The following is an 18,046-nucleotide window of genomic DNA, read 5'->3' as shown; positions in this document are numbered from 1 at the left end:
ATGTCTGCTCTGAGAGGCAAAATGTTAGTTTCCCTGACATTAATCTGGTTGTTTTTATTTTCTCTTAATGCTTCTGACCCAAAACTTTGTGATGTTTTAGAATTTCATAACTACATAAGCATGGAAAGACTCCAACATGTCACAAATTGTGACAAATTGTTGTCACAAAAATCAATCAATCAATCAGTCAAGGTTTATTTCTGCACATTTGAAACAACTTTGGTTGAGCGAAGTGCTGCACAAGCAAAAAACACTATAACAACAATACATGAAACAGCAAAGAGTGAAACACACATAAAGAGTGAAACACAATAAATAGGAGCATGAATACAAATTTCAAAATGTCAAACTCAGCTTGTATTAAAAGCCAGAGCAATGAGGTTGGTTTTCAGCATTGATTTGTTCTCAATGGTTGGAGCATTAACAGGTAGACTGTTCCATAAATCGGGAGCAGCCACAGCAAATATCTTTGTATATTACAAAATAATCTTCCTTCGTAAGTAAGTAAGTGCAAGTGGTGAACACTTCTATGTCTTGTTCCATGAATGGGGCACATGCTGAGGTCTTTGTGCTGTATTTCTGACAATGACTGAATTATGAAAAAAGCCTGCTAACAATAAATTATGAAATCAAACAGAACATAGAACATCCCACATAGTAGCTGAGGGAACCCCTTATACAGTATATGGGACCAAATATATACTGTATGAGTCAACTTTATTTTTTTTACGTTTTGTGCCATGAGAAACTAAATTATTAAATACAAGGGGAAGAATGATTAAATAACCAGGCTTTGCATCCATTTTCATCAGTAAAACCCATTAAAATGTGGAAAGGAACAAGACCCGAGTCTATTAATATTAATCCGAAGCAAAGCTACTCGCTCTTTTGCTCTCACTTTGGCCGAATCAGTGGAGACACGGATGGCAAAGTGGCCAGTGGGCAGGAGCGATAAATGATTGAGTTGCGCTGTAGTTATAGCTGAAGACAAGCGCTGTTGCAAGAAGAAGAGATGAACATTTTCATTAGACCATGAATACTGGGCTCTTGCATAATCCAGAGCCTACTGTCTGCTGGGATACCGTTGTCATGTCTGCTGACTTCAGGGCATAAGAGCTTTGGTCTCAGGGAGAGGAGAGAAGAGGAGGAAGGACAGGAGACAGCTGGGCGTGGTGCAACTTAGATAGATGACTGGGCTCAGAAGTAAAGCCGAGCTAAAATGTGAAACTTAATGAGAAATATTTCATGTATGTAAGCTATGTTGAGGCCTTCCTGTTCCACTGCAGAGATAATCACAATTGAAAGACACAAAGCAACAATGATAGCAATCATAGCTGTTCTTCTCCACCTTCTTCTTTAGGGCCACAAAATGATTTAGAGGCATGAAACACAAACACTACTACCTTTTGAACATAACAAGCTAGCAGCACTGGATTATCTCACAATTTTTTTTAAAGACAGGCCATTAAATCATTCTTGAGTGCATCTGTTATTGGACAGTTTTTTTTATTTAAATCTGCCACCCTAATTTATCACACATCAGCTAATTGATTATTAGCTGATGTGTGATAATGATGTTGCTATGTTGTTTTGTGGAAGGTTATTTAGTTATTTAGCAACAAAGATGTTTTTTTTTTTTTTTGTATTTGACGCTCCGACAGCTCGTTGAAATTGACCAAACATCAACATACTGTACCTTCTCATACAGTACTCACTTGTACATGTGTACATGGCCCTGCCTTCTCATGCTCTTTAATAGGCTGCACCTTTACCTATGCTAATAAGGAAAAACGAATACAAGCTGAAAATACAGATAGGAACAATTCTGCAGTTTGAGAACAGGACCACTGGGGTGCTGGCGGATTAGTAGTGAGTTTTCACTCCCAACGCACAGAAGCTAAAGTTTTCAAAAAGAGCAGCCTGGGTTTGGATGAGACCTGTGGCTCCTTTTCTGCATGTCGTTGCTCACTCTCTCTCTCTCCTGCCTGATTTCCCACTCTACCCACTGTCCTATCTCTGTTAAGTACACACAGCACAATAATACATCTTTGAAAAAACCTGAAAAAATGAATCTGCATCAGACTCCCCCAAACAAAAATTGTAATATAATCTTGTGAAAAATGTCGCTGAATGAAGCCCGAAGATTGCATCCGAGCTTGATCTTGCACAGCTCAAAGGTAGCAAACTAAAACTCACTCTGCTGGTTCCAAAGAAACAAAATGAATATTGCAGTCTTACATCATAGTACTGCTAAAACTGTTCAGTCAAACTGAATATGCACGTGCAGTGCTGCTTTTGTCTGTAACAGCAGGGGACGGATTAGACAACAATCGGGAATGTTGTCCATAACTATACATGCAACATATTAATCATCTGTGTTGCTCGCTGCAGTTGCTACAAGTTCATGTTTGCTGAAGTGGGGATTTGCGTTGTGTGTTTTGTTGAGTTTCCTGAGTGAATTATTTGATTGCATGTGTGGAAGTTGACTTCCTGCTGCTAAATCTCCCCTTCATCAACATTTGGCAGGGTAATGCACACGAATGAATAAAAAAATGAAGAAAAACTGAATTAACATGTTTGCTTTGCATGAGTATGAACACAATGTTTGTGTGAGTGTGTGTGTGTGTGTGTGTGTGTGTGTGTGTGTGTGTGGGATGGCGGGGATGACGAGGCCAAGCTGAATGAGGATTGCAAGATGGAACTCCCACGCTCTTTCATTGATTTTTGCACACAATAAAGACCATTATACCACACTTCACCCAGCTCCTCTTCCTCCTCTGGTCTCCCTTCTTGTTCTTGTTCAGTTTTTATCTCTTTTTCTCACATCAATATTTTTTTTCCAATGGATTACGCTCCTGTCCTTCTCTCTTCTGTAATTTCTTTGTCGTACAGTAAGAGCCATTTTGTGTTTACCGAGGCCTCACTCAGTCTTCCCTCTTCTTGTTCCCGTACCCTATTCTTAATTAATACTTGTGTGACCCATTTAGTTCCTCTGAATTATTAAAGCAGACTCTTCAGACGATGCCTTCCACACCCTTACACTCGGTTTCCTTTGAAAGAGGACTTAAGTGTTCCCTGAAACCAACAGTTATTTTTAAATGTTTGGAAAATGTTTACAAAACATTCATGTACCAGAGAGTTTGTGTAGCTCTACCACACCATCATTGTCTCACTAAAGACAATCAATACAATCCCCCAAAATGCATCCCAAAGGCAATAAGGAGCCAAAGGAGAAAGGGTCACATTAGATTAATGTGTTCTTCTCTCAATTGCAGTAAAATGCCTGGCAACTGCATTTTAGAACCAACTGCATATGATTAGGTGTGTCTCCAGTAAGTGCAGCGAATAAGGAAATTATATTAGTCGAGATGGGATGAAATAAAGCCAGGTCAGGTCAGGGGCAAAAGGAAATAACTTAATTTTGGGTACATTTCTTAAGTGATAAAAGCAGGGACTGAATAACATCCTGTACCTGAGATTCAGAATTTAAATTGGAGGCACAGGGGTGCAGACTCAGATGAATTTCCCCAAAGACTAAAGCACACGACATCGTTGACCGTCAATGGCATAATTCCATCTTTACAAACAATATATCAAAATGTAAAAAGAAGATTTTTGGCTTGACAACATTCACTTCCCAAGAGGATGACTCCTCTATTTGCATTGTTTATTGTGCATTTGCATCTCATTCAAAACGAATCACCTTTTCTGATCACATTTCTCCAACAAGCACATTAGGCATGTTAGAGCCCGAAATGTAATAACTACCCAAAATGTAACACTAACCCAAAATGTTATTTAAAATTTTTTTTTTAACAAAACCCAAAATTTAATAACCGGTCAAAAATGCAACAAAATGTTGAGCCCAAAACGAAGTAACTTTTCGCCCAAGATGTAAAAAGTTGTTACGAGAAAAATTATTTGACCCATAATGTAATAAGTGACCCAAAATGTAACAACTTGTTACATCTCGGGCAAAAAATGAATGTGTGAAATGAATGTCTGTAAATTTTAGTAATTAATGTAGTAATTAGTAACATTATCGACCAGTATATTTGGCCCATAAAAACCAAGAATAAAGTAGTAATGTTTTCTGACATTGATGTGACATTGATCTTGGACACTGGTGTGAGTTTTTGGTAACATGTGGCACAATCAGAAGTGTAAAATATCCATATTTTGTCTTGGACCTTCATGTGAATTTGCAATTAATGACAAACATTGGCTTTTTACAATTACACACATGTACAAACAGTAGCTTAGTCAGATGATGTGTGCTATGTAAATAAATGCAAGCCATGTGACACAATTAGCTCTTGGCCACTGACATTTTTTCAAAGTAGCTCTCAGAAGAAGAAAAATTGGAGACCCCTGGTCGAAAAGTATTTTCATGATAGTCAAAACAACTACACACCCATACTAAGTTCAAACCATGTACACATCAGCTCTGACTCTCACATTTTCAATTGTCTAATTGTGCAATCATTTTAAAACCTTTATTTCTGTTTTCTTTCATGCTCACTGTGTGATTTGTCGCCTCTGTTCTTTCAATCAACATGACAGTGTTGGGCACAGATGGATCATACAGATTCTGATCCTGCATGAAATTAACTTTAACTAGAAAAAACAGTGAGGGGATAAAAAATACCGGAGTGAAATACCTTTATTTTAACAATCAAAGGAGGAAATTAGCCCCTCGGCCCATAGTGTTTAAGGTGATAACTTCCTTCAGAATAAAAGATGTGACAATGTGCATTTAACTGGCGCCCCAAAGGCTTCTGTCGTGGATTAAAAAAAAGGCTGGAAGCATTAGCAGGCCAAAAACGTGAATGGGAAAAAATCATGATATCATCAGAGGAGACAACAATACAATACTAAAGCTATTTAACTGAGGCTTTGGCATATCTTCCTGATAAAATCTGACTCCAGGCTTTTTTTTTTTTATTTTGAGCTTATGGAATGATGTCTCAGTTGATCTGTTTTAATGGGCAGAGATGGATTTTGCTGGGACACAAAACAATGGCTTTGACAAAGCATTGTTTTTTTACTCCTGATTATATGAGATTACAATGTTACAAAATGTTTATTTCTTTATATATATATAAAACTAACATTGTCATTGAGACTTTTATTTTTGAGGTCAGAAACAGGAATTTGATCTTTTTAAGAATAAAGCGTTTATAGACCGGGCTTAAAAAGCCACATGATATGGTAAATATGATAAAGGACGATCCAAAAGACAGTGACTGTGCATACAATTATTAAAATCATGAATCATATGGCTTGCTACATTCACAGTGCATAAATGGTGTGGGGAATGTAGTTGTGTGGCTAAAGCATGATTAAAGACCGGTTCCTTTACAAAGGCAAATACATGCTTGCATGGACAAAAACCTCCTCCTCGCACGCACGTTCACACACACAAACACATCTGGGCATCTCAAATCAACCCCCCCTGAAGGACTTCTTCCATCTCGCTCTCCCCCTGTGAGCTGAGGCGGCTACTCCACTCTTAAATATGTCTCCGATGAATTTTTGATTTCGCCCAGTTCAAAGAGACTTGAATGTTCTTCCTGTTGTCCAATTAGAAATGCCTTCAAACTTTTGCAGTTACACAGCCAAGCCACAGCTGACTGCATGCCTGCTTGGACAGGGACTGTACATCTAAAGCAAAGATAAATAAATAAGCCATGCAAGCCCGAGCGTAGAAGGCATTCACACTCCAGAGGACGTGTGCAATTTCTAAAAATGGACTGTGATGGGCACAGATATAAGAAGGAATAGAGATAGACAGTGGAAGCAGCTCTGTCCGTATGATGTGGATCGCTGGTGCAGAAAATATAACTATTACTTGGCAGAGATGCTGTAATGAAATGATCGTTTCATTGTGAGTTCACAGCAACTGTGAAAAATAACGGTCAGAATGGGCCTTTCACTCACTTGTGATTTTGATACAATAGATGGAATGTTTTTTTGTTGGATTTAAGCATACCATTGGATGTGAAATGTGATCAAAGAAAATTAAAAATAAGCTCTCGTGATATGTTCTGATTATCTGCTTGCTGAAGAGGATGTCACACATAAACTAAAACTCAGGTGGAAAACACATTTTTTCTTGTATTCAGTGTTTAACAGTTGAGTGACTATACGTTTGCGATCATTTATTGAAACGCTGCACAGCTGCTGTACATGTAAGGTCCATGCTACATATTTTACTAGAACCACCTCCTGTGAAGGTATGGCTCCTGTACAATGCAGCAATGTAAACTGCATTACTGTAACAGTGACCCAGAACATCAAGGTAGTTTAACCCTTTTAAATAATGAAACGATTGGTATTTCCTTCCACAAGTCCTGTGAGGCCGACTGTGGCCAAGTCTTAGATTACTTATGCATTAAAGAGACGCTGAGCAAGTGCTAACCCAATAAATGCAGGGTGACAGGCATTTTACAAAACACTTTACAAAAACTCCTGAATATGAGGTTTAGAAACTTGGGCATTAATGTCACGTATACCTGACCTCATAATAAGAATGATACAGTGAAAGAAATGTGTGCTTGGGCAGAAGTGGTTTAAACCCTTTTAATTCTCTTTTACATAAAAACGGAAAGACATTAGAGTATTATGTTTGTATTAACTGTTTAGCCATTGTAGCAATCCAAAGTACTGAGGAACAATGAGCAAATCTCCCACACCATTAGTCACAGCACGAGAAAAGTCCCTGGACTATCCAGAATGAATCATTTACCTCAGTCCATGCCCACCACTTTGAGCATGAGGTTTTTCTATAATCTCTTTCCTCACTCTGTATGAACCCTTTTTTTTTCATTTCACTAATGCTAGCCAATAATGAGTAAACAGGACCTGATTCTCATGAGAACAAAAAAAAGGGGGAATCAAAGATATAGACGTGGAACTGGTTGGAAATAAAAGGAAAAACCTTATTAAAGTGAAAGCTCATATTAAAATACAATTTCTGCAGGTTAAAACATGCTTTTGCTATAGTAATACTACATTTAATTTATAAAGGGCCTTTTTAAGGGACCCGTGGATGCTTTAGAGCTTAAGAATCACTTAAAATAAATACACATTAATCAAAGAGGACCTATTATACCTCTTTTCCACCTTTTTAAACAGTCCCCTGTGGTCTCAATGAAACATCGTTGCTGTGATTTGGGAAAGCTATAAACAGAATCAAGTACCAGAGGAGGTTTGTGACCCTGTATAAACCAGCGCTATTTTTTTTTACCCAGAAATCCCACTGTGCCATCACAAGGAGAGCATTTGAAACTTGAAACTGAACACTTCTTCCCTGTGTTGTAAAACTTAAGCAGGCCACAAACAAAGCACTGTATTTCATAGACAATCAAGTTACCCAAATACACTGTATGTTCAAAAACAATGTAAAAGTGGATTTTGAGCTCTTTTGAGTGTATTCGTGCATGGTAACGTCATAAAAACATAGGTTTTAACATCCTTAAATCATCAAAGACAACATAGTTACCCAACTTCTCTTTGCATGATACAATCAAGCTGATACGGCAAAGAGCATACAACAACGCTTGTTGTTTGTGTTATTAAAAGTTGGTCAACATTCACGGAGGAAAACTTGAACCATGAATGAGAATTTGTGGCGTGTGTTTTAAATAACAGACCTTGGGCAGAGACATAACACCAGGTATATAATCTGTGAGAAAACTGAGCAATCAAACTCAATTAAAACAAGCCAATAGATGGACAAAGAGATAAGATTATAACACCAGGAGATGAAAAGAAAAGGGGCAGTCAAAGGGGAAGAAAGTAGATGCCAGGATTGCTGCAAATAATAGATGCACCAGATGATTTGGAGTACAAAAGAGTCCAGTTGCACACACACAAAAAACAACAAAAAAATCAAACAACCAACCCAACCAGCCGTCATCAAAGACTATTCAAGACCTGGGGCAGTCTATACCAGCAGATATCCCTTTTAACTGTTGCTCACTGAGCTCACATGAAACAACAGAGGGACCACATGTGCCCCTTTTGTTTTCAAATTTCTATCTGCAGGGCACATCAAATCTTCAAGATACTGACAACACACACACATAAGCACATCTATGCATGCACACACACACACACACACACACACACACAGCAGTTAGTACTCCCCAGCCAGTGTTTTTTAAAGTGGTTGGGAACAAGCCTGTCACCAAATTAAAAGAGAAGGATGTGCGCTTGGGGTGCTGATGACTTGCCTACTGCAGTGTCGCGAGGCAGACTCATTTGTAAACAGCTAATATCCCTTCTCTGTCTCAACCTTACTTCATTCAAACAAGTATAAGCATAAGGAACAGTATGAGTGAACATTTTCTGTGTACAAACTCTACAACACCTTAGCAAACACACGCCAGGTCCCCAATTAGGTACTTTTGCAGGTTGCTCCCCTCTGGAAGAAAAACTACGGATGACAAATAACAAGTGTTGGAGATAGTTAGCATGAAGGTGATGCTCTCAACAAAATCATGCACTCACTTCTGCTTCAACACTTTGTCCCCGGCCTGTGACCTTCTGTGCAGCGTGGGTGTCTCTCAATGTGAGAATCAGGCAATGAGGCGCATGGTTTTCTGGCAAACCTGAGCTACTTTTTTTATAGGTGCTCAAAGACGTCACTGTTTCCAATTGTGTTCTTTGGGGTCAAATTAGAGCCAGTAAACTCCCTGGACCTCCCAACAGCAAGATGTAATGTTTTGAACTTTCTCTTTCCACTCTATTGCAATCGGATGCGAAGAAAACGTACAAAATCTAAAAATGTTCACTTCAAAAGATTGCCGAGGACAAGCAGGTTCTAAATATGTGAAGCTGTTGAAATGCTGGAGCAGCATATGGTAGAAAATGGTAAATACTACATTCAACAACTTGATATAACTGACTCCCACCCACCTATGTAGTAAAAGTCAAGAATGTGTTATTTTTATTCTCATATTTTATTTAAGTACTTGTTATTATTATTATTTTTTTCTTTCTTTTGGTCCAATGCACCAAGACAAATTCCTTCATGTAAATGTTTGGCAATAAAAAAAGGATTCTGTTTCTGATTTTTCTGTGAGTTAAGACATGCCAGACCACATGAGTGCATTGTTGACTTCAATAATATCATTGTCTTTGCGGCTTTACATTGTCATTCGTCAAATTCCTGACACTTGTATTGCTCGCATCCCACCTTAGAGGAAATGGTTTGTTGTGTGTTGGAATCTCTTGGGAAATCAAATAAATTGATTTTCGCCAGTTGCCTCCAGTTGTACAACAGAAATAGGACAGATATTAATCAATCCATGTTGTCAGTTAAATTTAAGAGGTTAAAAAAAAAACAGTGTCCATTAATTTCAGGTTCACTCAAGGGTTAAAAATCTTACAGGAAAACCTCTGTCACTGCTTATCTCTTCACCCTTCATCTTGTATTCTTGCAGATGCAGTAGTGGACAGATTTTGGTGTACATCCTGATGGGCCGTATACATCTGATAAACAGCTGTGATGTCATCAATAAAGAGTGTGGGAGGCGTGAGCAGTTGGCAAGAGGTCCCTTTGTCAAACATATTATACAAAACAGGTCTAATTGATCCTGGCTCCCTTCGGCCATTTAGGCTAACCGCTTATAAACAAGACCGTTTCTCTTCTCAGTCCACATCTCTTTCACTCTAATCTGCCACAGCTTGATTTAAATCCCCTCTCTGCTTGTTTTTCTCTCCTCCCAAAGTTTACTTTTCGGTTTATTTTTTCAACATTCTCACTGCCAACTTTGCTGAACCTAACTCAAACCCAGATGGCCTCAGTTTTACGTGTGCATAAACTGTGTTTTAGTTCAGCTTTTGAAATCAGCAAACTGTTTTCCTGGGTATTATAGAAGTTGATACAATATGTAATTCAGTTTAAGTGTCTTATGCACACATAATGCACCAAGCAACACACATTCTAGTCCATTAGCTGAGTACCAGACTGTGGAGGCTTCATGGATTCCTGTAACCACACTCCCAGAGAACTTAAGGGGCTGCTACTGGACAAATGGCCTGTAGCTATCTGGGTACAGCACATTTTGTAAAGTAGCTATGGAGCTGTGTGCATCATTAGCCTCGCACAGAGAACCTTCCAGGACTTGCTTTTAAATCTAGGGAAAAGAGAAAATTGGTGGATAAGGCGAGCATTGAGGTACTGTACGAGAAAATATCTTCATAACAACTTTGTGATACCCGTACTTTCTCCACAAGCCTACAGCTAATATAATCAGACCTCTGCATAACCTCACTATTGTGCGTTCTTGATTGCACAAAAAAACTTTTAAAACTGCCTCTTTTGCTCCTTATGCTCTACTTCCTTTTGTACACCAGCAGCAGCTGTAGGCCTCCAAGCCGCTTGCACAGCTGAGTGCAACATCCTTTAGCCATCTGTATGTGACAACAACATTTGGAAACATTTCCAGACATCCAGTTGAGCTCTGACTGAGCTTGTGCACATTTAACCAGCTTGGTTTGGAATCAACTTCCATTCTCCATGTGAGTTATGAAGTCACGTTCTTCTAGGGCAAATGTTAAAATGGTAGACCATAAAAGATGTGATAGCATCTTTTGCACACCGTTTAATTTGGACTCCTTCTACATTGTCTTTATTTTAAACAAGGCCTCAGTTTGGAGCTCAATTACTCTCCTTAATCATCCTCCTTAATCTTTTGCATGACTTCAGTACCACGGACAGCACACTTTTCAAAAAGCGCTTTGTAGTCAAGCGAGAGTTCCTCTTTGGTTTGATCATCAACTTGTTTGATGATGGCTGGTTTTATAAGTGGAACATTTCCATTTAACACTGAAGGCACAGATCTTTATACAAATAAGGAGGATAAAATGTTCTTTTGACAAGTTCCTACAAACTATTCAGGAGAAGATGAATTTGAGCCCTTTAGTGAAACTGAAATGAGCAATTTTCATGCAATAAATTGCAGCTCTGGAATATATCTCAGAGCTTGTAAAGTGTTTCTATGAAAGTTCAGATTATATTAAGGAATGCTTTATCAGTATAGATAGTCTAGATTTGATGGAAAGATTATGATGAAAATATCCCAATTCTGAGAAAAACATTGCTACATAGTGGAGCACAAATAGTTGGACCAGTGCATGCCTGGAGATAGCTTCTGATAGCTGACTTGAACAAATGTGCTGACTATTCTGATGTCAGTGCAGAGATTGATACCACTGACAGGAAACAAAATGTCAATAGAGGAGAGGAGAATGTTTAATAATTAAAGGAAAGGATGTACTCACAACTTTCAATCTCCAGCGTACAGTTCTGCTCATCGAGTGGATATCTTCTAAGGTCCATCATACAAGCAGCAGTGGTTGTGATTCTGAAAACACACAATATATTCTTTTCACTGAACTGTTTCTGCATTATCAGATATCTTTGTTGCAGAAACACAGTAAAACCCAGCATCCTGTCCAGCAGATACAAGCACGTCAGTCAAAAAATGGAAAACAACCATTTGTTTACAGTTAAACACCTTTACAACCTAATGTGAGAAATACAAATTTTATACAACCCCCACAAGAGAATTTGATACACCCTGGGCTTTTTTTTAACACTGATGTTATTGTTATTGTTAATGGTGATACATTCCCCCGAACCAAACAACTAAATAAGGCAAGTTTGGCAAGGCGAGTTTATTTATATAGTGCTGTTCAGACACAAGGCAATTCACAGTGCTTTACAGACATTAAAACATAAACAAATCAAAACAAAGCTTAAAGAAAGAATGCAACAGAAATTAAGAAAACAGAGCAAAAGAAAGATTGTACAACATTGAACGACAAAAGAATTTAAAAGTGCTCAACAACAAATAACATTTATTCAGGTCATAATGTATTTTCCGAAGAGCACTACATCAGACTTCAAATCTTCCAACCCATGTACCTCCAGGTAAATCCAGGAGACTTTGAGGGTTTGGGGTTGGTGGCAGCAGTGATGGGAAGTCCTTTTGGGGATTATAGGGCCAAAGCTAATCCTTATGTCCCAGTTTTAGCATTGTTTGGATAATCCCGTGTCAGGCCCACCTGAGATGCGAGTCACTGCAGGGATCAAGCTCTTTGGGACAGCGGTGGCATCAAAAGGCCAGAGATAACAGTGGTAGTGTTGTAGTCTGAATGACTACTGTGTGTCATAGTAACATGACGTGTGGAATGAAAGGGAGTGTGTAAGACCACAACAAATCCCCAAAACTTACTTGGAAAACTACTACCATGACATCTGTGACTACAAGGATAAATTAATTGCCTTCAGCTGGCATCAGCCATAATTCAGTCCCAGAGGCTGTCGGATTTTTTTTGATTTTTTTCATCATCTCTATTAACTGATACCTTCTTTCCATGGCTTTGTTCATGTGTGAAGCACTTTTGTGTTGTGTGTGCTATAACAAAATGTGTTATGTGTGCTATAAAACTCCACAAGAACATGCAAATTTGAGGCATTACAGGAGGGTGCTCTGACCTCAAATTCAAATCACTGTATCCTTTTTTTTTTTTTTTTTTTTTTTTTTCTGGCAACAGTATTAAGTCACAATATTATAGTATGAAAAAGGATTGGGCCTGCTTTTTGGGACACCTTACTCCTGTAGACCTGTGTGTGGAAAAGCAGAGAAATATATTTACTTTACAGCTGCTCTTTCCACCTCAAGTCAAAACCACAGTTGCTTCTTTTAATCATCTTGGACTAAATGGAAGCACGGCATCCATTTAAACACAACTTTAAGCAAGTGGACTCATTGGAAGTTTTAGCCCCAGTCACCCAAATGCGTGTGCTTGAATCGATGACGGTTTAAACGTTGTCATTGTTGAACGCAATACAGCTGACGGTATTGATACCGGTTTACCGCACACCCTGAGTAGGCATTCATCTTCACAGTAACTATGCATCTCAAGACAGCAATGAAATTTAATGACTGTTTCGTTTCATTACTATAGTATCTGGTATATACATAAAGAAGTATCTCAGAGCCTAGTGTAATTAAGGGAGCTGTTTTTATTGTCCGTAACAAGCCTCTAACCCACTGTTTTAATCCCAACAGCGTTTAATAACAAAAGGTCTCAGTTATCATTCACTTAACAGGTTTCATCTGAGCATCTTCTTTAAATGACTATGATCCTTTAAGCAGACTGAAATGGGATTTGAGGTTTAATCTCCAGCACCTGAAGAGCTACAAATCAACAGCACCTGACATTATGGAACATGTTGAGAAAAGAAGATCAATAATGCTGACGATTGTTATCTTCATTTCTTCTGGGACGGCCTCAAGGGTGATTGTAAGGACACACGACACAAAGAGTTGAAGCAGAAGGGGCAGTGGAGCATTGAGATGACACTAAGGCTCGGCTTTTTGACGTATTCTCAGACAGAATCCAATTTGGTCGGAAAATGATGGTATCAAAAAGATTATGGTGAAACTCACTTTGAGCGCAGTCAGTGATGAGAGAAAACCATTGATAAGTTTGTTTGTTCTTAAACTTTGAAGAGAAAAACTGTACAGTGGAACTATTTACTTCAGGTATTTATTTGAACCAGACCAGACCACAAATGTGAAACATGGCAGTTCAAATAGATTAGTCATGAAATCATTGCACACAAACTTCCTCTACTATGCAAAACAAAATGTTCTTGCATGCTTACGGCTTTATAAAAGCTACAAATAGGATGACTAGAGAGATACTCCCTTTTTTTTAAATTGCCCAATAATACTTTGAGTATATGTTGGCATGATGGCGATTAGCCTATCAAAACAAATAGACAGGGCTGCATAATAGGGGATAATAGCAGGAGCCAATCATGAGTCAATACACGAGGTTATGACGTCCATCAGATTTTGTGAGATAAACCTAATGATGGGGTTGTGAGCAATGGGCTGCTGTTTTTCCCCACCTCTGGCCAAATGCGAGAACTTGTCTTCGTGGGACAAGTCGCCGCAGAGCAGCGCAGCATGGTGGGCAATCGTCTACACACACCTGACAACACAGATACATTTGTGGCAGAGGAGAGGCTCATCTTGAGTCCAATCCTTTGTGTTACACAGCAGAAATAATCACTCGTGTGTGTCTCTGCGCCTCTCTCTTTTGCTCTCTGTTCTTTTTTGATTTCACTATTCCATAATTCAGGCCAAAAGCCACTGCAATGAGAATCTGTTTTGCATTTAATAATCCATGTATGTCTAAAATCCAAGTGATCCAAGCATCATGCAATTTTATATTAGACATGAGTACAAATACTGCATGTGATATTATTATTTGTCAAGCTTTTGGAATAATGACGCAGCAATACGTTAATGCTTCGAGAAGCTGTTTTGGTCATCCTTTTTTACAACATGGTGACCATTTTCTGTCTATGAATCATCTGTGTCTATGTCTAAGCAAGCAAACTCGCCATGGGGACCATATGGTGAGCAGGCGGGCCCACACCTACGCAATTTGAGAGTCACTGTTGTGCATCCATCCATCCATCAATGTGAATTTGTTAAAAAATAACATTTCAAGTGAAAGGTTTCAGGTGAGACTGAATGTTCCTGTCATAACACAGCCTTTCAACAGCAGTAAGGAAGATCAAGGTAAGGGTGCTAATTTTATCGTGCAGTTTCATGCTACGACCTCAGGGGCTTCTGACCGCCAATGAGACGGAAAGGTTGGTTCAAGCGAAGAAGTTTGGAAATAGTCTCTTATTCGTTCCCTTGTCCCCTGTCTTTGTCAACATTTATTTTTCTCTGTTGGATTTGCCGTTGGTGATGGAGCTCTGTAGCATACAAGTGTTTAACCAAGGAGTAAATTGCTGGTTACTTCCTGGCAGCTTTCTGATCTCTGTGTCAAGATGGAGTCAGCGGTGTAGAACTGAGAGCAAAGAGCCTCTGGCAGAAGCTTTAAAACAGACTGTCTGGGAAAAAAAAGGTTATTCATGTTTGTGTGGGGTAAAGTGTGTATGCCTGTATGTGTATGTTAAGCTGCTGTCATTTGGGTCACGTGTGCACGTGTAAGTGCGTGATTGTGTTCAGATAGCACTTCATTTAACCTTGCAGACTTCCCTTCTTGTCTCATCCATTAAATGATGCAGACACATTTAGTGCTCAGTCGTTGTATAGTGCTTTGTTGCCCGGTTACCGCCTCAGTACCCTGCCAACCCGCACCGACTGAGCCCCATATGTCGCATCACCTGGAGTGGCCTTACATGTTTACTAGACTGTGCTACCAAGACTCTGCTCCTCGATGGAAAAATCTTGTGAGGTCAAATCAGGGCCAAGTAGCCCTAAGGGTTTCCAGCAGTCAATGGGATACAGACCAAGAAGATGCTTTGAATGTTGTTCACATGGTTTAGAACAGCCATGCTTAGTGAGATGTTTTATTATTAAGTATTTAAATTACATAACACTTAATATTCTTTTTCTCACTTTCTGCATTCTACAGTAAGTGTAGTCAATATCCCATTCTCTACACCCTCCGAACAACTCAGTATTATGTCAAATCCTATCCATTAAACTTCATCTGTTTAAGCCTTGGCTGGCACTTACAGTAGACCACAACAAGTTTGGGTTGGTGCAAAAGTTGTGTCCTTTGGGTTTTGCACATTCAATCACTTTCATATTTATTTAACGTGTCTCTTTAAGTCGATTTATAATAAGGAGACCTCTTTTATAGGCCCAGTTGTTGTGATTTTAGTTTATGCATTTTGTTATTTTGGGGGGAATAAAACACCTTTTCTTTCGAAAAAATAACAACAAAATTCGTATTAATCATATTTTTGACGTCACTGTAGTTGATAGGGTCCCTACTGAGACATGTAGTGGTACAATGTGTGAAAACCACTAATTTAATAGACCTGAACACCTCTCTACTACTCCCTACAGACTTCCAGAGCTGTAATAATTTATACTTAAAAAATAACAGGATTCAGAGTATAATCTTCCCCCACAGCCAGCTGGTTCCCACCTACAACCTATTAAGAAAACATAGGGAATACACTGCCAATGGAACCAAATCACTTGGAAGCTGTTACATAATTACATATTTCATAAAAATCCCTGCTATTTAATATTGGAAGGCAAAATATTGAGTTTAATGTTTTGTCGACATGATGTTGATTACTTCAATCAGATATGACTCATGTATACTGATCCTTCTGTCACAGTCACTTGCTGTTGCACTGAACAGTAATTTTTTCCGAAAGCAAATTTTGCTATTTGTTGATGTTCTTCACAGGTAAAAGAATGCCATTCAAAACATGTATTAAGTTTAGAAGATTGATTTTGTAGTAGATTAAAGAACACCAGCTTGCATGTAAACATGTTTGCAAATGGATTCACATCAGGTTTCAGCCCACACAAATGGCCCATTTTAGTATGTATTCTAAGCTGCAATGAGTCCCTTGAATGAATCGGCAGTGCAATGGAAATGTATCTGTTCATGTATTGAATGTGAGGTTTCCTTTGTTATCAGCATCTATAAACTCCCTGCATCCAATTACCTTTCCAAGAAAGGGCTTCAATGAGAAGATTGGCTAATTCAAAAGTGCATCTTTGTCTTTGTTTATACAGAGCATGTGGCCAATGGGTATACAAGTTGTATTATTTTGGCAAATTGGATGGGCAGATTGATATTAGTCCATTGACAATGTTGAAGTATTAATAGTTTTTTCATTAAACTAATTCTCATAATGTCAAGTTAGTATTTGAATTTTCTTCAGGCCAACTTTTTCTGTTGGCTTTTACAATAACCAAGTGTCTTCATTTTAGGGGCCACTAAATGTAGTTTGTTGGCCTATTAAATTAAACAACTACGTCCTTTTAATTTGGCTTTTATTGCAGCAGTGATATGCTGTATCTGCAAGTGCAGCATTGATTGTGAACTCTCACTGGCCAACACAAAAGTCTATGACCCAATTTAACATTTGTAAGAATCTGACCATCCTACTACATTGAATGTCGAGTGTGATGGATTTCCTTTTCAGAGTTTGAATCTAATCCCACTTTATCCAAACTAATACATGCACTGACTATGTGTCACAACTTCTGCAGTGCACAGGGGATGTGCAAAACCACATTCCAAGTGGTTTTGGCTTTTTGATTTCCATATTGGATTATGAGTTGATAGCATAGGTTATCTATTTTCACTCAAATATCCAGACAGTAAGATGATTTCTAATATTTTTAGTTCTATTTTAATATAATCTGACCATCACAATGTCTGATGCCCCTTTTTTTCTGAATGCTTTTGATCACTCTTGATGTTCTGAGCAACTACACTTATTGGCTCTGATCCATTATGGAAGCACTTTAATGAAATAATCATGCAATATTCTTATTGAGTATATCGTGACTGAAGTTGCATGGGTGATGTCACGGGGATGTTTTAAGGGATTTACACTACTCTGTACAGTATGTTCAGGATGACAATGGTTGTTTTTTTTTAAATCCCTTTATTCTCACCATGCAATAAACTTCTAAGGATTCATTCAAGGATATCATCAAACAATGTCAAAGGCCATCAAGCATTGTGATTAATGCAGTGATTTCTATGAATGGGAATCTGTTGTGCAATGCTTTACTTTTGTATTTTTATTTTTTAAATTAATCTGATCCCAGTTATGATCCTGGGAGACTGAGGTTGTTTCAGGGAGCAGATTGTACATTTTGACAAAAAGGGCTTGGTTTTTACCAGGGGATTTCTGATTTAATCTTTAGGTTTAAAAAGTATCCATAAGCATAAAAAGGTTTTTCTAAAAATGGTCTCTAATCACTTCCAGTGTTGACTGCACTGATATATTTGTACACAAAGTTCAAGAGAGGTTCCCTAACAATAATACACCATGAGAATCATAGATTCAAGGGTGCAGAGGTCTATTTGAGGTTGTGATAATACGTAGGTTAAACAAGGAACTTTTCTGGGTATAGATGGCGCAGTGGTTAATCTCTTTTCCTGCATGTCATTCCACACTCTCTCCCTGATCTCTAACTCTATCCACTGTCCTAATTGTCCAATAAAGGCCCAAAAA

At 38.5% G+C, this 18,046-nt stretch overlaps 1 protein-coding gene across 2 annotated transcripts in view; it reads right to left on the bottom strand.

The window, feature by feature from the left end:
- The window catches only part of gabrb2b (gamma-aminobutyric acid type A receptor subunit beta2b), a 107,143-nt gene that overhangs the window by 7,848 nt on the left and 81,249 nt on the right, over positions 1-18,046 (bottom strand). For both annotated transcript variants that reach the window (XM_079355054.1, XM_079355053.1), the window contains exon 5: positions 11,293-11,375. In XM_079355054.1, coding sequence (XP_079211180.1) covers positions 11,293-11,375 — 83 coding nt within the window. The remainder of the gene's footprint in view (positions 1-11,292; positions 11,376-18,046) is intronic.

This window comes from Symphodus melops (assembly GCF_947650265.1).
Source record: "Symphodus melops genome assembly, chromosome: 11".
NCBI lineage: Eukaryota > Metazoa > Chordata > Actinopteri > Labriformes > Labridae > Symphodus > Symphodus melops.
Note: the sequence above shows the minus strand (reverse complement) of the source record. Positions and strands in the feature narration are given on the sequence as shown.